The sequence below is a fragment of the Mobula hypostoma genome, chromosome 9 (genome assembly GCF_963921235.1).
Source record: "Mobula hypostoma chromosome 9, sMobHyp1.1, whole genome shotgun sequence".
NCBI classification, from domain to species: Eukaryota; Metazoa; Chordata; class Chondrichthyes; order Myliobatiformes; family Myliobatidae; genus Mobula; species Mobula hypostoma.
Window position 1 is genome coordinate 93,969,358 of NC_086105.1, and position 26,272 is coordinate 93,995,629.

General features: G+C 42.2%; 1 protein-coding gene across 2 annotated transcripts in view; it reads right to left on the reverse strand.

The window, feature by feature from the left end:
- Nucleotides 1-26,272, reverse strand: part of lmf1 (lipase maturation factor 1) — a 784,937-nt gene that overhangs the window by 17,829 nt on the left and 740,836 nt on the right. For both annotated transcript variants that reach the window (XM_063057364.1, XM_063057365.1), the window contains one exon: nucleotides 1,041-1,153. In XM_063057364.1, coding sequence (XP_062913434.1) covers nucleotides 1,041-1,153 — 113 coding nt within the window. The remainder of the gene's footprint in view (nucleotides 1-1,040; nucleotides 1,154-26,272) is intronic.

A 26,272-nucleotide genomic window follows, 5' to 3' on the forward strand; every position in this document is an offset into this window, starting at 1 on the left:
TACTTCAAGTTCCTTAAGAACAGAAATATTACACCTACAAATTCGTATATTAAATGGACATAGAATAATTTGACACTGTATCATGTACCTCAAAATATTAGAATGACTCGGGTCAGAAACACAAACCGTAAAGCACGTTCAATAATCCTACAGCAACATCAGCGAATGTCATGTCTGGCCTTTCACTTTCACTCATTCACTAAATAAACAAACCATGGGCTTATAGTCATTTTTGGGTGCTTTTTCTGTGTGGTATCATCTTACCTTTTTTTTTACACTGGGAAATGAATCCCCTGAATACAAATATTAAAGTTATTTAACAACCTGTTTATACACTTCATTCTCATTCGACGGTCTCCCTATGGAGTATGTTGGCTCCATGTTGCCGGTGTTATTAGGCCCAGTCTAATTACAAATCAATTTGGCTTTTATACCCATTCTCTGCATCCCACATGGAACTTTAGCAAACACCCAGGCCCAGTCTGTAAGTAAAAGCATAAAATGTCCTAGCTGTTACCTTTTATTAAAAAAAACTTAGCTGGTGTGCATCACAACAGATGAAGTAATGATCAACTCTTAAAAATACCGTTACTGAGTGAATTGCAATCCACAGCACTGTATGGACACACAAGGGACTAAAGATTCTAGAATCTGGAGCAAAGAGTCCTGGTGCAGGGTCATGATTTAAAATGTTAACAGTTCTTTGCCCCCATGGATACTGCTTGATCCACTGAGTTCTTCCAACAGACTGTTGCCATAACATTATATCATTTGCATGCACATATAAATCAGGAAGAGTAGTCTAGATCTCGGAAATCCCTGCCTAACAGCTCTACACAAACTAAATTGAGTGTTTCAAGATGGAAACTCACTACCATCTTCGTAGGGACAATAAATGTTTGCTCTGCTTGCAAAACCCACAATCAAAGTTTGAATTTTTAAAGAAAGCCAAATGAGAGATTAACAGATTACAACGAGGAGACATTTCACCATCAAATCAACACAAAATGATGGAAGGAAGCAGGGTTAGGACTTCTCACCTTGGTGGTCCTCGATCTTGAAATGGGTTGTATTCTATTAGTGACATTACAAGGCTATCATTCATCAGAAGTCGCCCAGCCAAATGGATTAACCATTCATTTTGTTCATAGGTCTGGAAAAATAATAGAGACAAAAGAGAATTTATTAATACAGACAACATACATCAAAGTTGCTGGTGAACGCAGCAGGCCAAGCAGCATCTATAGGAAGAGGCGCAGTCGACGTTTCAGGCCGAGACCCTTCGTCAGGACTAACTTTTTTTTTTATTAATACAGACTTTGGGCCAAACCAACCTAATACCTCCTCTTGTGGCTCAATTTAATTCTGTGCAACACCTTATGCAGCACACAAACACAACCTGTTGTTGATGACCGATACCCAGGACTGTGTTTTAATGTTGTAGGAATGTGCACCTAGAAATTGGATTCCAGGGTATTAGTTTGCTAACCCCATGGCACTGAAAATGAGTTGTAGACAGAGTGGAATGCAATTGTAACTGTTTCAGGGTCGCATTGTGGCACTCAAAAATTCAGCTGGGCACTGTTAAGCAAAAAGTGCCCTTGTACTCTGAAACACTTTCTGCATTAGAATGGAATCACGTTATTGTCTTTTCAAACGCAAACACGAGGAATTCTGCAGATCCTGGAAATTCAAGCAACACACATCAAAGTTGCTGGTGAACGCAGCAGGCCAGGCAGCATCTCTAGGAAGAGGTACAGTTGACGTTTCGGGCCGAGTCCTGATGAAGGGTCTCGGCCCGAAACATCGACTGCACCTCTTCCTAGAGATGCTGCCTGGCCTGCTGCGTTCACCAGCAACTTTGATGTGTGTTGCATTGTCTTTTCAAAGCTTCTTTTATAGCTTTGGCGAGAGGAAGCTTGGATGTACTGTGCTCGGACCTTCACCATTGGACACTGCAGGGATAATGTCAGACATCCCACCCTGCAAAAACTCATTTCGGGGAGGTACCATCAATTTACGGGAGACTCCCGGAACTTCCAGGAGAGGTGGGATGTCCGCAATAGAGTAGCTCCTTAGCAGCTAGCCAGCTAGTTTAAATAACGTTAGCTATGCTAATGTTAGCTATGCTACCAGAACTAGCCTACAAAGTACCCAGGATATTTTTAGGGAGCGGTGTCTCAGAAAGACAGCGTCCATTAATAAGGACCTCCAGCACCCAGGGCATGCCCTTTTCTCACTGTTGTCATCAGGTAGGAGATACAGAAGCCTGACGGCACTCAGCGATTCAGGAACAACTTCTTCCCCATCTCATTTTTCTTAATATATAGTATTTCTGTTTTTGCTCATTTTTAAAAATCTATTCAATATATGTAATTGATTTACTTGTTTATTTATTATTATGTTTTATTTTTTTCTCTCTCTCTGCTAGATTATGTATTGCACTGAACTGCTGCTGCTAAGTTAACAAATTTCACGTCACATGTTGGTGATAAGAAACCTGATTCTGATTCCGATATTAACTGCCGTTGGATCTCGGAGATTTTCTGGTCCCCAGGTTCTTTCAGGAGTCCAAGAATGAGTGAAACTTTGTTTCTTCATGACAAAAGAATAATGATTCAAAGCAGATGAAAGATACCAAAGAAAAAGGTGACTTAGAAAAATCTATCACCTTCCTAGGTCAGATAAGACAAATTCCATAGATAAGAGAATCCAGTCAAAGACTGTACAATCATAGCATGTGTGTAATGTACTAACACTTTAGCCAACTAAAAATGAAAAGGTGACAAACCATTATGTAACTACTATACCGCATTTCTGCCCATAAGTGGGGACAAAACACCACATATTGTAAAAAATATATGAATTTGTTAAAAATACAAGTTGTGTCAGTAAAAAAGAAACTACAGTTTTAGTTTTCAACAAATACCTTACAAAAAGCATAAAAAACCGATTCCAACATTGCTATGCTACCATTGGATAGAGACGTTTACGTGATATTAACCAGAGTAACTCAGGTCCATTTTGCTATCAAATCTATTTAATGAATTTGATGATCTGGTAAAAGAACATTTAAAAGCTGGTAAAACAAAACATATGAGTTCTTCCAACTGCACAGGATTGGGAGTGGTTGAAGCAAAGACACCAGAAGTGGAGAAATAATCGGAATCAACGACAACAAACTTTTTTATTACAAAGAGTGAACCAGCAAACTCTGACAACTTGCAAGATTGTTTTTGATGATTAATCAACACCATCCAAGCTGCAGATGTAGTTCAAAGACCCAGTGGTGTTTTGCTTGTAGGCTCAATCCCAACATTTTAAAGGTAAAAACTTTTAAGAATTATCAGATAGATGATAACAGTGTTTTTCAATCCTGATACAGTCTTGACCCAAAATGTCAACTATCCCTTTGCTCTAAATTAAGTATAACTTATGTTAATTTGTTTATATTAACGTATGTTTGTCCTGTTTTCGATGTGCAAAAAGCTAATTTTCATGTAATGGCACCATATGCATGTATATGTATATATATATATATATATATATATGTACATGCCTATGACAATAAATTGGCCTTCACAGATGCTGCCTGGCCCACAGAGTTCCCCGAGCAGTTTTGTTTTTGCTCCAGATTGTGTATCTAGCCTTTTCTCAGTGTTCTAATAATAAAATGAACACTCCTAGTGGTGCCATATTTTATAGGAAGGATGCCTGCAGAAAGATTGTAGAAACACACCATGACTGGAATACTTTCCATAGAGGATTAGTTTATCTACAAACTCTAGAGATGATGTAGTACTGCAGCAGCTTGAATCTGCAATGTTTTAAACTTGCCAAGGTAATTACATGAACGCTCATGTGTTGATTATCAAAAAAACTAATAACCATATGAGCTCTAGGAACTTCAACATTATAGTTAATATCATGATTTTAATATTAAGTGCTGAAACGTACATTAAGATTGATGAAAGCTGAATCTGGAGAGCGAACAAACTATTATTCAGGGTTGGGGAATGATCTCAGTCTTTAATGTTGCTTCACTGATTAAAAACATTTGTTTAAGGATTGTATAAAAATATGAATTGGAGTAACAATGTTGAAATATCAATAATAAAAAGTTAAGACTAACCTAGCAGTTGAAGTCTTTCCAGTAAACCCAATCTCTGATTCACTTGAGCTGAAGAGCAAGCAGCAAATGGACAAAGGAATAGAAAGATCTGTTGATGGAACTGGATGGAAGGAGGTTAGGCTATAAGCGTCCCTCTATTCAACTTGAATGATTAGTTTGGCCAAATAAGTTGAGTAATATGATACTGTGTGCTTTGTACCAGAAACATATATTTCTCCTGTTCCTGCAAGAAAGAGGCAAGATATGAATGAGGGTAGAGAAATGGAGGAGGGAGAGATGGTGTATAGGAATGTGCATGTCTGTGTGTGAGAATCATTCTGTGAGAGAGTAAGTAAGAGAGGAGGGTGGGGCTAGTAATAGCAAAGGAGAGTGAGACAGAGAGACAAAAGATGGCAAGAGGAAAGATGATGGTAATACCCAAGAAAAGGAGTCTGCACTGGCCAAGTGACTCTGAGATTATATTCTGATATAATCTCCACATTTTCAACTGTTGGTTTCCAGAGTTATCACTGTCTGTGCTCCCAAAATCCCCCAATCATATTCTTTTTCTTATCGGATCAATCAGGGATGTTTCAATTTTGTTGGCTCAAGGTCATCTGACTCCGCTGTGTCAGTTTCTCAGTTGACGTGGTCCAAGGCACCGCAAAGCAGTATCAGTATTGCTTTAAGACACCCCCTTCAGCCTTGTGACCTAGGTAATGTATTTTGTTCTGTGCAACTCGGACTGGTTCAAACCAGTTCAGCCAAACACTGGGCCCAGACAACCAGATAATAGATTGTTCCTTCTACAACTTATGTTGGCATAAAACATCCCAATCAACTGAGGCAATAGGGATTGCTGGTCTCCTCAAAGTAATTACCAAGCAGTACTGACTGCTTCCATAAGTGCAAGAATAATAGCAGAAGAAGAGCAATGGAAATAAGAATGGAAATGAGAAAGGGGATTGATATATTATCAGGGAAAGCAGCCTTATTACATTTCCATAAGATTTAACCTTTTATTTAAGAGAGAAGTTTTCGTATTGTGAGCACTGATGACATTAGTGAAGACCTGCCATGAAAAGCTACTGTCATCAGAGCTATGTGGAGCCAGTGATAAGTAGCAGAAATGATAGAAATGCTGAAATAAATGTATCAGCTATTGTTTAGAGGACAGCACATTTGCCCAATGTCAGAATGTTTTTGGAGACATCAGAAAGGCTGCAGATGCTGCCTGACCTTCCGGGTTCCGCCACCATTTTGTGTGTTGCTTCAGAAAGTTAATGATCCCTTTTCAGAGGACATGAGCACAACACTTAAGCCGACATGGTGTCAGATTTTTTAAAAATAAGTTGAAGTAGCACAGGAGGATAAGAACAGGAATGACAACTCAAATTTGGGCATCAATAATACTCCACTGACTATCAGCAGCAGAAAAGACGTACATCACCCCAATCTGTAACATCATGTCCTCACTCCATGATTACAATCAAATAGTGGATCAACCCTAGTTCAGTTCTGATGAAGGATCATCAACCCAAAATAGAAACTCTGCTTCTCTCTCCACAGCTGTCTTCTGCACTTCAGTTGATCTTTCATTGATCCTTTTACAGTTACTATTCTATAGATTTGCTGAGTATGCCTGCAGGAAAATGAAATCTCGGAGTTGTATTTAGTGACATATATGTACTGTGGTGCTAGAAAGTTGGTGAGCCCTGTAGAATTTTCTCTATTTCTGTGTAAATATGACCTAAAGTGTGATCAGCTCTCCACGTTAAGTCCTAATACTAGACAAAGAGAATCTAATTAAATAAATAACAGAAAAAACATGGTTCTTGTTCAATTATTTATTGAGAAAAATGATCCAATATTACATGTATTTGTTGGAAAAATTATGTGACCCTCTGGAGTAATGCCTTCTACAAAAGCTATTTGGAGTCAGGTGTTCTCATCAATGAGAGGAGATTGGAGGTGTGGGTTGTAGGGGTGCCCTGCCCTATGAAAAAGACACACAAAGTCAAGTTACTGACAGAGCCTGCTCTTCTCAAGAAAGATCTGTTCATGTGCACCATGCCTTGATCAAAACAACTTTCGGAGGACCTTAGAAGATGAATCGTAGAGATGCATAAAGCTGGAAAGGCGACAAAAGCATTTCTAAAGACCTGAGTGTTCATCAGTCCACAGTAAGAGAAATCGTCTACAAATAGAGGAAACTCAGTACTGTTACTACTCTCTGTAGGAGTGGGCATCCTGCAAAGATCACACCAAGAGCACAATATGCAATGTTGAAGGAGGTGAAAAAGAACCCAAGGGTTACAGCTAAAGACCTGCAGAAATCTCTAGAACTTGCTAAAGTCTCTCTTCATGTGTCCACTATAAGAAAAACACTGAGCAGGAGTGGTGTGCATGGAGGGACACCATGGAAGAAACCATTGCTCTCCAAAAAAAATTTGCTGCATGTCTCAACTTTGCAAAAGACCACCGAGATGTTCTACAACACTTCTGGGACAATGTTTTGTGGATAGATGAGATAAAAGTTAAACTTTTTGGCAGAAATGCACATTGCTATGTTTGGAGGAAAAAGCACACCAACACCAAAACCTCAACCAAACTATGAAGCATGTTGGAAGGGGCATCATAGTTTGGGGATGCCTTGCTGTCTCAGGGCCTGGACAGATTGCAATCATTGACAGAATAATGAATTCAAAATTGTATCAACATATTTTTCAAGAGAATGTCAGGGAGCAGTCTGTCACCTGAAGCTTAATAGTAGTTGGATAAGGCAACAAGACAATGATCCAAAACACAAGAATAAATCAACAACAGAATGGTTTAAAAAGAAGAAATTCATGTTTTGGAATGGCCAAGTCAAACTCCTGAACTTAATCCTATAGAAATGTTGTACAAGGACCTGAAGCAAGCAGTTCATGCAAGGAAACCCACCAACATCCCAGAGTTGAAGCAGTTTTGTAAGGAGGAATGGCCTAAAATTCCTCCAAGCCAATGTGCAGGACTGATCAACAGCTACCGGAAACATTTGGTTGAAGTTATTGCTGTACAACTGGGGGGCACATCAGTTTCTGAAAGCAAAGGTTCACATACTTTATCCAGCAAATACTTGTAATATTGGATCAATTTCTCAATAATTAAATAATCAAGTACTATAATGTTTTATGTTATTTATTTAATTGAGTTCTCTTTATCTAGTTTTAGCATTTACGAGAAGATCTGATCATATTTTAGGTCATATTTATGCAGAAATAGAGAAAATGCTACAGGGTTCACAAAATTTCTGGCACCACTGTACTTTGATAATAAAATTTACTTTGAACTTTGAATATCCTGTGATCAGTGACGCATTTCCTTTTATCTATCACCAACAACAGATATTAGAAACGTGAAGGAATGCTCTCCATTGGCCAAGGTGACTGCAGTTCCAATAATTCTCAAGAAGCTCAACACCAACTTAAGTAAAGCATTTGATTGATTGGCACCCCCATCCATTACCCTAAGTATTCATTCCTTCCTCCCTCCACAATTCACAGTGGCTTCAATGTGTACAATCTAAAAAATGAACTGCACTTGCTCACCTGGATTACTTTGACAGCATAGCTCACACTGTAACTTCAACTACAAAGGACAAGGGCTTCAGGCATGTGAGGATGGGGATACCATGGTAAAGGGTGTCCCTTCATGCTGTTCCACACTATAGACCCAGCAACAGCAGTGGCCACTTTATTAGGTACAACTACTCATTAATGCAAATACCTAATCAAACAATCACATGGCAGCAACTGTTCAGTTGTTGTTCAAACCAAACATCAGAGTGGGAAAGAAATGTGATCTAAGTGACTTTGACTGTGGAATGATTGTTGGTATGAGATGGGGTGGTTTGACTAACTCAGTAACTGCCAACCTCCTGGATTTTCATACCCAACAGTCTCTAGAGTTTAGAGATAATGGTGCAAAAAACAAAAAAAAACATCCAGTGAGTGGCAATTCTGTTGGTAAAATGCCTTGTTAACAAGAGAGATCAGAGGAGAATGGTCAGACTGGTTCAAGCTGATAGAATGGCACCAATAACTCAAATAACCATGTGAACAACACTGCTATGCAGAAGAGCGTCACTGAACGCACAATACATCGAACTTTGAAGCTGCAGCATCAGAAGTCCACAAACAGACACCATTATATTTGAAGACCACTGATTCCATACTTGAACCAGTGGCTGACAAGAGAGAAGCCTGCTAACAATGGGTCATCAGCTTTATAATGGAAGGATGGCATAACCATACATGTAAACAGAATTACTGGCTTTATGAGAAAAAGTAAATGAAAAAAAACACCACTTACTTTACTGCATATTAATATTATTACAAGTCGGTAAGCTTTTTATGAATAATTTAATCCAAAACAAGAGGCACAACTTAGAATGCCTGTTTTATTAGGTGGGGAGAAAGCTTTGCCTTATAATGTTTGAGAATAGTCTTGGGTGATGTACAGTATGTTCTGAGGCAGTCAGTTTGTACAGTGCACCCACAAATGGCAAAGTGTTTATGATCTAAGAATCTTCTTTTTTTTAGGTGAAAAACAAGAATTATCAGTTGCTGAAAATCTGACATAAAAATTAAAATTGCTGAAAATATTCAGCAGGTCAGACAGCATGAGAGAGAGAAACTGGGTTAACATTACATGCCTGATGCCTACAGATTGGAATAGAATTACTGTAACCCCAATATTTTAAAAAGGAAGGTGAGAAAGCAGGGAATTGTTACACTGATTAGCTTGATATCAGTTGTGAGGAAACTGGTAAAACCCATTATTAATGGCAGAGCACTTGGAAAATAGTGACAAGTCAGCACAGATGTACAAAAGGGCAATAATGTGTAAAAAAAAATTTATTGGAGCTTTCTGAGGATGTTGAACCAGTAGGTGTGGTATATTTGTTCTTTCAGAAGACTTTTAATAAGATTACTTGAAACAGATTACACTGTTGCGTTAAAGTGCGTGGGATCGGAGTAATGTACTGACATGTACGGACATACATCTGGCTGGCATACAGAAAACAAAGAGTTGTGGTAGACTGGTGTTTTTCTTAGCTTTGTGAGGTTGTGTAACTATTTACAATATGCATTAATAATTTAAATAAATAAACTAAACTCACTACCTCCACAAAGATAGATTGAAGTGTGGACCTCAAGGGAAGTGCAAAAAGGCTCAAGTAGATTGAGTGAATGGGTAAATGCATGGCAGATGCAGTGTAATGTGGATAAGTGTGAGACAGAATATTATCTGAGAGATTAATGAAGGGGAAAGTGCAGCAAGAGAGTGGTGCCATTGTACATCTGTTAACGGAAGTAAGCATGCAGTTCTTCTGGGTGGTTTGAAGGTAAATTGTCTGTGGGCCTCAATAATGAGAGGATTTGAGTACAGGTGCAGGGAAATCTTACTGCAATTGTTCATGGCTTTTGTGAGGCCACGCCCTGTGTGTTGTGTGCATTTCTGGCTTCCTTACCTGAGGAAGGATGTTCTTGCTATGGAGGGAGTACGGCAAAGGTACATCAGACTGATTCCATCAGACTGAAAGACTGGGACAATAGGGGTTAGATTCACTACAGTATAGAAGGATGACGAATACCTCATTCACACTTAGTATATCCTGATGGGACTAGGCAAAACATGGAACCTGCAGAGGAGTAGACAATCAGATGCACCATATCTGACCTCCAGCCTGTCTAGAATTTCAGCATTTCAGCCTACCTGCCAACAACTAATCAGCGTGATTCAGGACAAGATGGTCCAGTGATCAATGAAGCTATCAACTTGTGCACAAGTGCTCCCACGAAAAGCAAGGAAATGATTGACCAGACCATCTGATTTAATAATGCAATTCAGGGGAATATTGATTAGGAATATCTCTCCTCCCCTTCTTTGAAATGTAAGGAGACATCCTTCAGATCCACCTGAGAGAGCACATGGGCTTCAGTTTAATGGCTTAAAACTTGTCTTGGTGAAGTGCTACAGCACAGATGGATGTGATACTGGGAGGTTGATCTCAGCCATGCATAGATATGAGAAAGAGGGAACCTCATAACTCTATGATTCCTTCACTGACATGATGGACAAACTGGACAATAAGACTGGACACAGAAGATGCAGGAAGAATGGTTCAAATGGTAGGGAATTCCTGAACCAAGGATCACAGCCTGAGGACGTTGAGGTTAACCTACTATGGTGAAATGAGGAAAATGTCTTCACCCAAAGATTGGTGAACCTGCACCTCCCTACCATAGAAGACATTTCAAGCCCAAATCATTAAACCTATTTAAAAAGCAATTGGATTTCATGCTGAAAGCTAAACAGATTAAGGGATATTGGGAGAAAAAAAGTTATAGGGTACTGAGTTTGCACGCTCCTTCTGCTTTATATCATTTTGGATGATCAGCCATGACTGTATTGAATGACAGAACAAGTTTGGAGGGATAAATAGCTGACTCATACTATGTTCCAGTTTTTTAATGCAAAAGCTGGTTATCTGAAAGTGATCTATTTAAAGGGAAGAAATGTAAATGAATCAGTGTTTCATGGATGCTGGGAAGGAAAGTGGTAAAAAGAGGTCAGGCACAATCTTTGCAGCAAAAACATTATTAATGATTTACATCAGTGACCTTTCAGAAAAATATATAAAATGCTTGGAATGTCTTTCTCTTCAAACTTGTATCATTGTATTTTGTTGGATTCATGTTGAGCATGGAGGCTCAATCCTTCTACATCTGAGCAAAATTATGTAGGATGGGTGTGGAGAGGGGTAGGGGGAACCACCAAGCAAATGATTAGGTCCATGATGATCAAGTCCCTTCAAGGTAAGCGAGAGAAAGTTTTGTCAAAGAAGCTGAGGGACATCTTAAAAAAGGAGTGTAAGAAATTAAGGAAGGTATTCCAAACATTATTTATCATTGCTGAGCTAAAGGAAGCAAAACTGCATTAGTTGGTGGTGTCAAAAGATATCAAGAAATTATCAAATCAACAGAGGTTACTGAAATCACCTTGGTGTCATGAAGTCAAGAATGGGTCAAAGGATCGCTGAATGGATACGTTATTAATGGAGGCACAAGGGACTGTAGATGCTGGAACCTGGAACAGTGAGGAAAATGCTGGAGGAACTCAGTGGGTCAGGCAGCATTGGTAGTCAATGGGAAATGGGCAGTCAATGCTTTGGATCAAGACCCTTCAGCTGGACTAAAAGACATGGGAGTGACAGCCACTATAAGAGGTGAGGGGAAGGGGTAGATCGAGAGCTGGCAAGCAATTATTCCACTCCCCCTGTTTTCCACATTCCCAGATAATGGGATTATGAAGCTACTTTGAGGCTACCATTCTTGGACATAGGCAAAGCAGACTTTGGTAAGAGAAGTCCTGAGGAAGCATAGAATCATGAAGCACAGCAGCTGAATATTCAGCCCATCGTGCAAGAGCTTGCCATTTGAAAGAACTTCCTAACCAGTCTTGGATCCCTGGACATACTCCATGGCCCTATGCATCTTTTTCATTTTCAAATATTTACCTTTTTTTGGGAAATTACTAATGAATTATCACATATTCAGACAGTACATTCTAGATCATAACTCTTAGTGTAATTTACTTTCCTCATCTGCCCCACCAAACTTGTTACTAATTTTGTTAAATTTATGTCCTGCCAGTGGAAACAATTTCTCTCTATCCATTCTGTCAAAATGCCTCAACTTTTGAGCAGCTCTCTTAAATTTCCACTTAACCTGCAGAGTGAGAGATTTACGATTTTGCACCTGAGCCTCCTGGGGTAAACAGGGAACTAGTAGCCCTACACATTAAGTGGCGTCCACACCAAACTGAGCTCACATTGGTAACCTATGGGAAAACAGCCACAAACAAACAATATCCTGCGTCGTTTTCATCGCCTCTAGGCGTAAAAGTCTTGCATTCAACAGAGAGAAGCAATCCAATCTGCACATAAAACAATCAGCACTTCCTTACAAGGAACACATGTGAGTAATTTAGAGGAGGGAGAAGGGTGGAGAAGTGCAACATCTGGTTTGATTTGTTGGAATAAGTTGGAAGCCTAGTTACTGTTAACACTCATTTTTTTTCTTTTGCTTGATGGCAGATTATGGCTTGAAAATAGAAGTTATCCAGCAGCAGGCAAAAACTCTCATTTTTGCCCATCAGCTTGAGGAGTTCAGGACCAGAGTTTCCATTCATTAGTTCACATTGCTCAAATCAAGCTCTTGAGCCATGCTCCTTCATGTCTTCACAACAATCTGCTCTAGTTTCTTAACTCAGTCTAGCAAATTCTACTCCTTTACTTCTAACTCTAACACCTCAATAAACTTTGAATCCTTTAAGAATATCTTGTATATATTGCATATGAACTGAAGGTCAACATCTGCTGGGGTTACCTTATTATGGAAGTAAAGAACTTGCATTAATTGATACAGGAGTTTTCTGACTTATGGATGCCTGACTTATGGAAATCTGACTTTATGTAAATTCTCCCGTTCATTTTTAAAGCATTTGTCAAGCTAGTGATAAGATATTTAAGCATTTTCATTAATGGGTGGCTACAATATATATTCCATTTGTTCAATTATGGATCCTCCCTAGCACAGCCGACACTTGCACAGCCTGTGCATAAAAATGAGCTATGGGGAGACTGATGGGACGGATTTACCAGTGCTGCAGGCACCCTCTGCCATGAAGAAACTCAGATCACAACAGTATCATGGCACCTTGCAGAGAAATCTGAATGGTTAAGTTAAATAGCCTGGTTTAACTACATGTTGGCCTATGTTTTTATTTAAATATATTGCTAGACAGCACATTTTCAACTTGTGAACTGTTCAAGTTACCAGCAATTCTCCAGAATGGAGCCATGTTGTAACATGGGAAGGACGTGTATGGGTACTGTACCATTATGGAAAATACTCGATGAAATGAAAGAACTGAATGAAAGGCAACATCTATCATCAAAGTCACTAATACCCAGGCCATGCCGTCTCCTTGCAGCTACTATTGGGCAAGAGGTAGAGAGGCAGGAAATCAGTTCAAGAACAGCCACTTCTCTTCAACTATTTGCTTCTTGAGTTTGCACAACCCTCACCATTACATCACTATAGCAACAGTACGACCACTTCGATCAAATTGCACAGCCATTGACTTTTTGGTTCTAATTGGGTTCTTACTTGTACAATTTTGCATAATTTCCCTTTAATTTATGTTTTTGTTTGAATATTGTGCATCAGATGCTGTGCCTGCCATTCTACTGCTGTTCATTGCACATGTGCATACTGTACAAATTCTTGTGCATATGGCAATAAACTCAACTTTGAATTACAGTAAGTTAATGCAGAGCAATGGTATGGATAGCAATAGAAACTGAGTATTTCTGACTTATTGAGAAATCGGCCTCTGTACAAGTTCTCAGAGAACCAGGGTGTGCCTATTTAATCTCTTTCCTTCTCAGAAGATTCTTGAGTGCATTTACAATTGAGGAAGTTTATTTCAAACTACAGTTGCTGTCTTAATAACAGGGGCCTTGCAACCTCTAAGCAGAAGAAATTTCAATCACAGGAATTTGAGCTGAATTCCAAACTAAGGATAAAATGCCATTACCTTACACATGAAGATCCCACTACCATATGCATCCGCCATATACAATGAAACATTTGGAAAGTGGTAATATCACTAGGATTCTTTTCATTAAAATATTTTAATTGCTCACCCCTTGAAGCCAACTGCAAAGATTTTAAAATCATCAAGAAGTATTCTTCAATTATGAAGAGCCCTCTGCTCTTCAAATTCCCTTTTCTTGCACACCCTAGGTATTTTCTGCCCTGCCACTTCATCAGTCTAAGGCCTAAGTTCCAGAGTTCTGTCACTAAACTTCCCTTCTCTGTGCACTATTAAAGTCTAGCCCTTTGAGAGTCTCAATAATTCTTTATAATTCATATTAAATTATTATAGAGGCATTTTATTACATTAAGCAGTATTTAAACCTATGCTGTTGTTGTGGTCCATGCTCCATCTTTGCCAAATGCTTCTTTTGAAAAAAACATTCATGTCTACAATCTACATCATTGTCTGGCATTCTGGTTTTAGATTAGATTATGAGAACACTCAGTCCTCTTTTATTGTCATTTAGAAATGCATACATGCATTAAGAAATGATGCAATGTTTCTCCGGAGTGATAGCACAGAAAACAGGACAAACCAAAGACTAACTCTGACAGAACCACATAATTATAACATATAGTTACAGCAGTGCAAAGCAATACCATAATTTGATGAAGAACAAACCATGGGCACGGTAAATAAAGTCTCAAAAGTCCCCGGGTCCCCGATAGCAGGCCGCAAAAGGGAGAAACTCCCTGCCATAAACCTCCAGGCACCGTCAACTTGCCAATGCCTTGGAAGCAGCCGGCCACAGCCGACACTGAGCCCATCCGTCTGAAAACTTCGAGCTTCCGACCAGCCTTCTGATACAGCCTCCCGAGCGCCTTCAATCTCGCCCTGGCTGCTGAAACACGTAAAGCCAAGGATTTCGGGGTCTTCTGCTCCGGAGATTCCGGTTACCACACAGTAGCAGCGGCAGCGAAGCGGGCATTTCAGAAGTTTCCAAATGCTCCTCCATACTCTCACACCCGTCTCTCCATCACATCAGAATTGTGCATGGTCCCCTACTTGACAAATAACAGACATCACCACCGAAGTGGCCGCGCGCGCTGCCATCACGCCGCCATTTTCTCCCTGTAGAAAATGTGGAGATCCCTGTTTTTCTAGGTCAGTTTTCTGGCTCAATTGTTGTGACATGCTGAAATTTCAGACTATACAGCTCAAAAGAGAAGCCAGTGTTTCTTTCTGGAAGCACACAGTTGAAAAGCAGAGGTGTTACAACACACACCCAACCTTCGATCCCCTCACTCTCTGGAATATGGATAGCTGGCACGGGCCCTTTGAAGATTGAGGCCAGCCCCACTAATTGGTGGTTATTTCGGGCCACATGATTTTAATATTCAAAGAGCATCTGAACTGAAGTTTGATGCCCAATCATCAGCTCAACTTTGGATTCTCACCTAGAGTCATGTTTAGACCCCTGTCTTCCTTTCAGTCTCGCATCATATCTTGATCCTAGTCATGGATACTCCAGAACGTGGGTCATAATCATCCTCACTTAGGTATCTTATCTCAGTACAATTGATCCTAACATGGACCCAGTGGGATATTATAGCCTCCCATCAGCTGTGGCTAGCCACAGTGACAAAACTTTGAGACAGAGACTGAAGGTACATGACCTCCAAGTCGCCGTGCACCAACTGTTGCAAGGAGGAAACCAGAGTCGCTCGGGTAAGGCTGCCGGTCACTCTGCAGAGTCAGTCTATCTTCTGACCCTGGAGAGATTCGATGGTGATCTGAAGCTTCCTCACTCAATGTTCATTGGTGTTTGAACTCCAGCCATCCTGGTTTCCAACAGAGCGCAGAAAGGTGGCCTTCATGATCTCTCTCCTGATCGGGAAAGCCCTGGCCTGGGCCACCACACATTGGGAGCGGAGATTTACTCTGATTCAGAGGAATTCATGGAGACCATGGGGAGAATGTTCCATCACCTGCTGGAGCTAACGGAGCCTAGAATCATGTGATAAAGGTGCATCAAGGTAGTTGGTCAGCAGCCAACTATGTTATTGAATTTCAGACCTTGGTCAAGAAGAATAGCTAGAACAGGGAGGCATTGGCAATTCTCTAGCACCACGGACTCTGAGGGAAACTAAAGGATGCCCTTGCCTTGGGTGAGCCAGATACAGAGGCTCTGATTGACCAGTCCACCTGCCTCGATAATCACCTGGCGGAGCAAGAATAGGACTACCTCAAGAGCATGATGAGGGCTAGCCTGAGCCCACCCTCAATGCATTGCAGCCATTCTCCTTGACCAAGGTCCAAAATTCAGTAACGTAGTTGGCTGCTGACCAACTACCTTGATGCACCTTTATCAGATGGTCCAACCTCGGACAATGTCCAGCCCGTCTCCTGCTCAGGATCCTGTTAAGGCCTTGCAAATCAGGTGCAGAAGACTTTCCGCTGATGGAAGTTCCGGCATTGAGTCAAGGTTCCTGCTATTAACGCATGAAAGCAACCTGCGGGCTGAATGTCCGATGCAGCAGCCATTATTGTTAAGACCGTCCAGTCTCGAGAGGATTGTGATGGTTGCAGTGAGAGGTAAATGCCTTTGTGGACTCTGGGGCAGCCAGAAACTTCCTGGATTTGGAGACCATCCGTTTGCTCAAATGTACCTTTGCAGGTATGAGCCAGCCCGTGCCCACAACTTCCCTGAATGGTTGACCTCTTGGTTCCAGGCAGATCCTGTAGCAGACGTAAGGTTTGCGGATGAGGACAGAAGAACACGAGGAGGTCAATGTTTCTATATCATTGATTCCCCTCATGTACCCCTGATCCTTGGGCACCCTTGGCTGTCCCAGCAGGATCTATCCGTGAACTGGAAGAAAGGGAGAATCATTACACAGTCCAGTCATTGTAAGAGGATTTGTTTTCTGCTTGGTGCTCCAGTTCTCAGACTCTCCTAAGACCAGTAGTCGAAGAGGAGGCAGACTTTTGTTCGGGGTAACCTGCGGGCTTTGGGAGACCCAGTCTGGCCTCCAAGGGAAGACAAGCTGGTTCAAGCCAACAGGACCATGCAAGTCCCGACCCTGTCTAGTTGGAGGTGTGCTGGAACTAGAGAGAGAGGGTCTTTAGTTCAGAAGCAAGCCAATGAGGTGCATAAGCAGTCTGGAGCTCTAGCAGTCAAACCTAAGGGATCCAGTCACCAGGTCTCATCTACCGAAAAGGCTCCTCAAAGTGGACCCTTGGAGCCTAGTCCCAGGAGCACAAAGACCATCTGTAGTGCCTTGATGCCGTTATCTGAGGATACAGATGAAGAACTGGGCTCTGATTTGGTCTCTGTTTCAACTAAAGACTCCAGTGAACCTATGGAGGAGACCGAGGTCTGCCAGGTCACCCCACTAAGGAGCCTCAGGAGTTGTACTCAGAGGAAGATTTGAGGGCAATTGCAACACCCAAACCAGTCGAAATCTCTTCCATCTACATGGATTTGGAAGAGGTCTTCAGTAACGGAAAGGCCTTGATCCTTCCACAGCAATGACCCCACGATTCAGCTATAGATATACTGCCGGGTATTTGTCCTCCACAGAGTCAATTACACAAACTCTCAGGTTTGGAGGCAAGTGTTATGGAGGAGTACTTCTTCATTTACTTGAATGATATCCTAATCTTCTCAAAGTCTATGGAGGAGCACGTCATTCACATCAGAGACATCTTAAAGAGGCTTCTAGAATCATGGACTTTATGTCAAGTTGGAGAAATCCAAAATTCACGTAATCACCATTTTATTTTGGGTTTTATCATCTCTAATCAAGGTGGACCCTACTAAGACAGTCAGAGATTGGCCACAATCATTCCATATGAAACATGCCCAACAATTCCTGGGGTTTGCCAACTTTTACAGAAAGTTCATCAGGAACTTCAGCTCAGTGGTGGCTCCACTGACATATTCCCAGGTCCAACAATACATGCAGGCATGAGAAGCTGCTTTTACAGCAATTCAAGACAGCTCACATTTTGGTTTCACCCAGCCTGGACCATCCCTTCATCATGGAGGTGGATGCTGCAGATGTCAGAGTGGGTGCACCTTCAGACAATGAACTGCACCCGTGTGCATTCTTCTCCAGGTAGCTACCCCCAGCAGAGGTGAACTGGAACATCGGAAATAAAGAGCTGCTCATGGTCACATTGGCTTTGGAAGAATGATGTCACAGGCTTGAGGGAGCCAAGAACCACAAGACCACAGGAAGCTAGCTTATATTCAGGAGGCCAAAAGACTGAATTCTAGGCAGGCCAGGTGGTCTCTTCTTTAACCATTTCACTTTCATCCTGATCTATCGACCGGGGTCAAAGAAACAGAAACCATATGTCTTGTCTCACCAGTTTGATGAACCCAAAAGTGAGGAGCAACCTACCACCATTTTGCCCCAAGCTATAGTGATAGCACCCATTCATTGGGGAATCAATGTTCTTGTTTGCAAGGCCCAAACACAAGGACAGATTCTGAAGAATGGTTTTCTGGATTGTCTGTTCATCCTAAGTTCCATCAGATCTCAGGTACTTCAATGGGGACGTGCATCAAGAGAACTGCTCACCCAGGGATTGCCAGGACTCTTGAGTTCATTAAGAGAAGATACTGAAGCCTTGGAGTGGTGAGAGAGGTCCAACAATACATGCAGGCATGAGATTAGCACCAGAAACAAGGAGCCCCACCCAACCTCAAAGGCTCCTTCACCCTCTACCTGTTCCATGGAAGGCAGAAGACCTGTGACGAAGTCTACGGAGGGTGCACATCTCCGTAGACTTTGTCACAGGTCTTCTGCCTTCCAAGAGGAAGACCATCACCATGGTAATTTTAGATCATTTTTCAAAGGCCTGCAAATTCATTGCCATAGACAAAGTACCATCTGGCGTTCCAGGGTGGTTTTGAGGTGACAGACTGGCAGGCACTCTGTGAGCCACATGGAGAGAATATTGATGGGCTCACAGAGTGCATCACTGATTGCATCAACTTCCATGTGGACTGCAATGTTCAAACAAGAACTGTCCTTTGTTATTCAAATAACAAGCCATGGGTGACAAAGGACATTAAGGACATCCTGAACGCTAAAAAGAGGGCATTTAGAAATGGAAATAGGGAGGAGCTGAGGGCAATACAGAGGGACCTGAAAGCTAGGATCAGGGAGGCTAAAGACAGGTACAGGAGGAAGCTTGAGTGGAAACTCCAGCAGAACAACATGAGAGAGGTCTGGAGGGGGATGAGGACCATCACTGGGTTCTGGCAAACTAGCAAAAGAGGAGCTGAAGGCAGTGTGGACAGGGCCAATGAACTTAACCTGTTCTTTAACAGATCTGTCATTGTGGCCCCTGCCCATCCCCCACATGAGCCATCTGTTGTCGGCCCCCAACCAACACATATTCCACTCTCCCCTCCTACCCCTCCTCACAGTCCCCCACCCTGCTCTCATGACCATACCCCTTCCCCACACGAAACCACCACTGTGGGCTTCACAGCTGAACAGGTGAGAAGACAGCCGAAACGTCTCAACCCAAGCAAGGCTGCAGGACCGGATGGTGTCAGTACCAGGGTGCTCAAAGCCTGTGCCCTTCAGCTATGTGAAGTACTTCGCCATGTATTCAACCTGAGCCTGAGGCTCTGGAGGGTTCCTGTGCTGTGGAAGATGTCCTGCCTCGTCCCTGTGCCGAAGACGCCGCACCCCAGCGGCTTCATTGACTACAGACCGGTGACATTGACCTCCCATATCATGAAGACCCTGGAGAGACTTGTTCTGGAGCTGCTCCGGCCTATGGTCAGGCCACACTTAGATCCCCTCCAGTTCGCCTACCAGCCCCGACTAGGAGTTGAGGATGCCATCGTCTACCTGCTGAACCGTGTCTACGCCCACCTGGACAAGCCAGCAAGCACTGTAAGGGTCATGTTTTTTGACTTCTCCAATGTGTTCAACACCATCCGCCCTGCTCTGCTGGGGGAGAAGCTGACAGCGATGCAGGTGGATGCTTCCCTGGTATCATGGATTCTTGATTACCTGACTGGCAGACCACAGTACGTGTGCTTGCAACACTGTGTGTCCGACAGAGTAATCAGCAGCACTGGGGCTCCACAGGGGACTGTCTTGTCTCCCTTTCTCTTCACCATTTACACCTCGGACTTCAACTACTGCACAGAGTCTTGTCATCTTCAGAAGTTTTTGGATGACTCTGCCATAGTTGGATGCATCAGCAAGGGAGATGAGGCTGAGTACAGGGCTACGGTAGGAAACTTTGTCACATGGTGTGAGCAGAATTATCTGCAGTTTAATGTGAAAAAGACTAAGGAGCTGCTGGTAGACCTGAGGAGAGCTAAGGTACCGATGACCCCTGTTTCCATTCAGGGGGTCAGTGTGGACATGGTGGAGGATTACAAATACCTGGGGATATGAATTGACAATAAACTGGACTGGTCAAAGAACACTGAGGCTGTCTACAAGAAGGGTCAGAGCCGTCTCTATTTCCTGAGGAGACTGAGGTCCTTTAACATCTGCTGGATGATGCTGAGGATGTTTTACGAGTCTGTGATGGCCAGTGCTATCATGTTTGTTGTTGTGCGCTGGGGCAGCAGGCTGAGGGTAGCAGACACCAACAGAATCAACAAACTCATTCATAAGGCCAGTGATGTTGTGGGGATGGAACTGGACTCTCTCACATTGGTGTCTGAAAAGAGGATGCTGTCCAAGTTGCATGCCATCTTGGATAATGTCTCCCATCCACTACATAATGTACTGGGGGGGCACAGGAGTACATTCAGCCAGAGACTCATTCCACTGAGATGCAGCACAGAGTGTCATATGAAGTCATTCCTGCCTGTGGCCATCAAACTTTACAACTCCTCCCTTGGAGGGTCAGACACCCTGAGCCAATAGGCTGGTCCTGGACTTATTTCATAATTTACTGGCATAACTTACATATTACTATTTATAGTTCTATTACTATTTATTATTTATGGTGCAACTGTAACGAAAACCAATTTCCACCGGGATCAATAAAGTATGACTATGACTATGACTATGATCTGCAGTAGAGAAGGCTGAAATTGTCTTGCACCAGGTCATCAGGATCCATGGATTTTCAGTGGACATTATGTTGGATTGCAGTCCTCAATTTGCATCATGTTTTTGGAGGGCATTCTGTATGCTATTAGGGGCAACAGTCAATCTTTCCTCTGGGTTTCACCCACAGTACAACAGCCAGATTGAGCGGGTGAACCAGGATATGGAACAAACCCTAAGATGCTTGGTCTCAGGGAAAACAGACAAGTGATGCAACCATTTGATGTGGGCAATGGTCACCCACAACAGCATTCTACCAATTTGGATATTCTCTGTCACTCTTCCCTGAGCTGAGGTTGAACTTCCTGCAGCCAAAGATCTTGTCTAACACTGCAAGGGAAAATGGACTAGGGCAAGGGAGATTTTGTTGGCCTCGATCCGGAAAGCTGAAATAAAGGCTAACTGAGAGAACTGCTTTACAACAGGTCTGGCTGTCTGCTTAGGATTTCCCTCTCCAGGTGGAGTCTAGGAAGTTGGCGCCAAGTTCTTTGGACTCTTAAAGGTTCTCAAGAATGCAAACCTGGTGGTTTACACTTTGCAGCTCCCGAAGACCCTCATGGTTAATCCCACCTTCCACAGTTCCAAATTAAAACCTGTAAACACCAATCCTTTAGCACCATCACCATCACTCCCATTGCCACCCATGTTTGTTCATGGGCACAAGTCTTCAACAGAAGAAGAATTCCAGATTCACAAACTGTCCAGGGTATCTGGCAGTTCCTTGTGGACTGGGAAGAATTTGGACTCGAGGAATGGTGCTGGGTTCTTGAAAGGGACATCTTGTTTCTGGCATTTATCCATGACTACCATCATGGATAAATGGAGCAGCCAAGGGCAGTCAAGAGTCAGCAGTAGGGGAGGGGGTCCTGTTTCAACAAGCACCTGGCCACACCAAAGTATCCGGGGCTTATACACTGTAGCTCTCTGGAAAATTGATAGCTGACACGGCCCTTTTAAAGCTTCAGACCTTCCCCGCTAATTGGTGGCCATGTTTTGCTGCCAAGATTTTAATATTTAAAGAGCACTTGAACTGAGGTTCAGTGCTCAATCGTCAACTCAACTTTGGATTCTCATCTAGCGTCCAGCTTAGAACCCTGTCTTCATTTTAGTCTCCTATCGTGTTTTGACTCTAGTCTGAGGTACTCCAGCACTTGGGTCCTAACTATCCTTGCCCAGGTCTCTCATCACAGGAGGAACTGTTAAACATGTATCAAACCTTAAGACCATCCCTGCAGTGAACACTGGTCTTGTGTGGAACATAAGCTTTGACATGGGCTAACTAGTGTAAATGGGTGTTTGACAATTGGCAAAGACTTAGTGGTCTAAAGGGCCTATTCCAAAGCTGTTTCTTTCGATGGTTCTATCAGAGACATTTAGCAGCAGTGAAAAAGCCCTTGAGAACACAAGCAATCAGGAATCATTAGAATGGATTACAGGTCAGCATTAGTTTCCAATGCCTGTAGTCCAGTCAACTCTTTTGATCCACAGTGCCTTGTATCTCCAGAAGGAGGTAACAGTGAGATAGGGAGTCAGATTAAAAGAAATCCAAAATCAGAAGAAGATGTTTTATCGCTGAATATGAGAAGAACTAAAGAAATGTGACTTGGTAATTCCAATGATGATCAGCACTACTGCATTTCAGACATTTGATATATTGAATACACATGGAGTGACACAGTTAGTGTTGGAATGAGTGTGAGTGTTCGGGGTCATCCAGAGAACCTGGCCCACCGATCTCATTTCAGGTAATTCACTCATGTAATTTTCACAGAGCTCTATTCACAGCAGTTAAACAATGTAAAGGACCAATGTAAAGGATCTTTATGTCCTCGTTGTCCACGGGAATGGTACTGGAGGACTGGAGGGAGGCAAATGTTGTCCCCTTGTTCAAAAAAGGTAGTAGGGATAGTCTGTGTAATTATAGACCAGTGAGCCTTACGTCAGTGGTGGGAAAGCTGTTGGAAAAGATTCTTAGAGATAGGATCTCTGGGCATTTAGAGAATCATGGTCTGATCAGGGACAGTCAGCATGGCTTCGTGAAGGGCAGATCGTGTCTAACAAGCCGGATAGAGTTCTTTGAGGAGGTGACCAGGCATATAGATGAGGGTAGTGCAGTGGAGGTGATCTATATGGATTTTAGTAAAGCATCTGACAAGGTTCCACACGGCAGGCTTATTCAGAAAGTCAGAAGGCATGGGATCCAGGGAAGTTTGGCCAGGTGAATTCAGAATTGGCTTGCCTGCAGAAGGCAGAGGGTCGTGGTGGAGGGAGTACATTCAGATTGGAGGATTGTGACTAGTGGTGTCCCACAAGGATCTGTTCTGGAACCTCTACTTTTCGTGATTTTTATTAACGACCTGGATGTGGGGGTAGAAGGGTGGGTTGGCAAGTTTGCAGACGACACAAAGGTTGGTGGTGTTGTAGATAGTGTACAGGATTGTCAAAGATTGCAGAGAGACATTGATAGGATGCAGAAGTGGGCTGAGAAGTGGCAGATGGAGTTCAACCAGGAGAAATGTGAAGTGGTACACTTTGGAAGGACAAACTCCAAGGCAGAGTACAAAGTAAATGGCAGGATACTTGGTAGTGTGGAGGAGCAGAGGGATCTGGGGGTACATGTCCACAGATCCCTGAAAGTTGCCTCACAGGTGGATAGGGTAGTTAAGAAAGTTTATGGGGTGTTAGCTTTCATAAGTCAAGGGATAGAGTTTAAGAGTCGCGATTTAATGATGCAGCTCTATAAAACTCTGGTTAGGCCACACTTGGAGTACTGTGTCCAGTTCTGGTCGCCTCACTATAGGAAGGATGTGGAAGCATTGGAAAGGGTACAGAGGAGATTTACCAGGATGCTGCCTGGTTTAGAGAGTATGCATTATGATCAGAGATTAAGGGAGCTAGGGCTTTACTCTTTGGAGAGAAGGAGGATGAGAGGAGACATGATAGAGGTGTACAAGTTAATAAGAGGAATAGATAGAGTGGATAGCCAGCGCCTCTTCCCCAGGGCACCACTGCTCAATACAAGAGGACATGGCTTTAAGGTAAGGGGTGGGAAGTTCAAGGGGGATATTAGAGGAAGGTTTTTTACTCAGAGAGTGGTTGGTGCGTGGAATGCACTGCCTGAGTCAGTGGTGGACGCAGATACACTAGTGAAGTTTAAGAGACTACTAGACAGGTATATGGAGGAATTTAAGGTGGGGGCTTATATGGGAGGCAGGGTTTGAGGGTCGGCACAACATTGTGGGCCGAAGGGCCTGTACTGTGCTGTACTATTCTATGTTCTATAAACTTCTACAGTTTGCTGGAGATTGAATGAGGATTCCTGAGCTTAAGTAAATTACAATAGTTTTTGAAGGAGGGACACATTACCTCCTCACCACAGTACTTCTGCAGTGGACTCTCTAGAGTGGAAGCAGTGCAGTCTGCCTGGGGGTAGCAAGAGAGGAGGAGGAAAAAGAGATCATGTCCAGAGTATCAAGAGGAAGTCAATCTCTTATTTCTATATAACAAATTATCTGAGCACTCTGGCTAAGTGGGCAAGTGAATATGAGTTTCCTGAGGCTTTAGGGAGGTAGATTACACCCACACATTATTTCAGGTTCCAATTCAGAGTACAGAGATCTACATCTACAATAACATATAGCAACCATCAGAAAATATTTCTGACAGCTCATTTCATCCAAGGAAGGACAACTGTCACCCACAACTGGAGAATTATTTCCAGATTTAAGTGCCAAACTTTAAGAAAGATGTAAAAGTTTTGGCAAGGGTGCAAAGAAAATTTACCAAAATGAATCCAAGGATGAGTTATTTCAGTTACATGGATGGATTGCAAAAGCTGGGAATGCTTTTCTTGTTACAGAGCAGTTGTGAGAGGATTTGATTTGAGATATTTAAAATCACGAAGGGTATAGACAAAGAGAAATCATTCCTATTGCTGGAGGCATCTGGAACCAGGGGGCTTGAAAGGGAGCTGGATTAAAACCTGAATGGAAAGGATTTTTAAAACTTTAGTGGGAGGGCAGGTTACTCAAACTAATTAGATTACTGGGCATTTAGCTGGTATGGACTCTTGTATTTTATAAACATTCTGTGGTCCTGAATGGAAGAAGTGTGAATAGGTAGATATGGAAAGTTTAGAAGGGCATGTGGCAAACACAAGCAAATAGAATTAGTTTAGCTGGGCATTTTGGCCAACGTGGACAAATTGGGCTGAAAGGTATTCTTCTGTGATGTGTAACTCCATAAATGGGCTCTCCCAACCAGGGCTTATCTAACCAATCAAAAACATTAATCTTCTTGAAAACCATAATTAGATTATCCCTTTAATTTATAAGTGACAAAACTACCCTTTATTTGATCTCTTTAAGCTCAGTTTAAATTGACAAGGCTGGTTTATAGTCTCTCCAATGACATTATACCTTCCCTCAAGTGCATTACCCAGGAACAGACTTATGTGGACCAAAATGAGATCATGAAACTGGAACAAAACATCTCCTCTATTGCATACTGTTTCCTTGGCGGAAGTTATGAGCTGGAAAGCATCAACAAATAATGCTCAAAATTAGAAGTATGTTGAGGAGATCTGGTTCCATCTAGCTCAATGTGCTTCCTGCAGTGCAAAATCTATTTTTTACTGTAACAGCAAATAGCTAAAAGCCAGTTAAATGACAGAGAGCATTATCATTCCAATACCTAAAATGAGTGTATGAGTACCCAAAGTTTTATCCATCAGCAAATCCATGATGTTCCAATTTTGAGACTCTAATTTATTCACTTCTGAATAGAGCTGGTCTGTCTTCAGTTCCCATGAACTACAAATGCTAAGTTCTCCCTCAACTTAATGAAAAACTTCTCTTTCTGCTATAATGGTACTCCAGAATACCTACCCCTTCGACCATACTTTTGCCTTGATATTTCATGCAGACTGGTGCATGATTTATGGGAATGCTCGTGTAAAGTGTTTGCTCGACAAGAGAAGCTATAAACATGAAATTTCTTTTGTTATGACAATGCAGGAAGGATCAAAGCTGACAATAAAATCAATCAGCTCATACACACTTTTGTACAAAATGTATGGTTCATCTCGACTACATTGTAAAAGAACTTTATTGCTATTATTACACTACAGAATTATTTTTCTAACAGCTGCTATTATTTCATTTTTTAAACTTTCAAACCCTTTGTGCATAATCCCATGGGCTAACCTGTACATGCCACAGCTGTGCACCCTTTAGGATTTATGGACAAAAAGCAGCAGGCTGCCAGGTAGATGCTGAAGCAATGGAGAAGGCCATGCAGTGGAGGTGAGATATGACACCTAGCCTAGCCTCGAATTACAGCAAATTACTTCACCATCATTTAACTTTCTAACCTCCCACTGTAATAGAATTCCTTCATTTTCAAAAGTCTT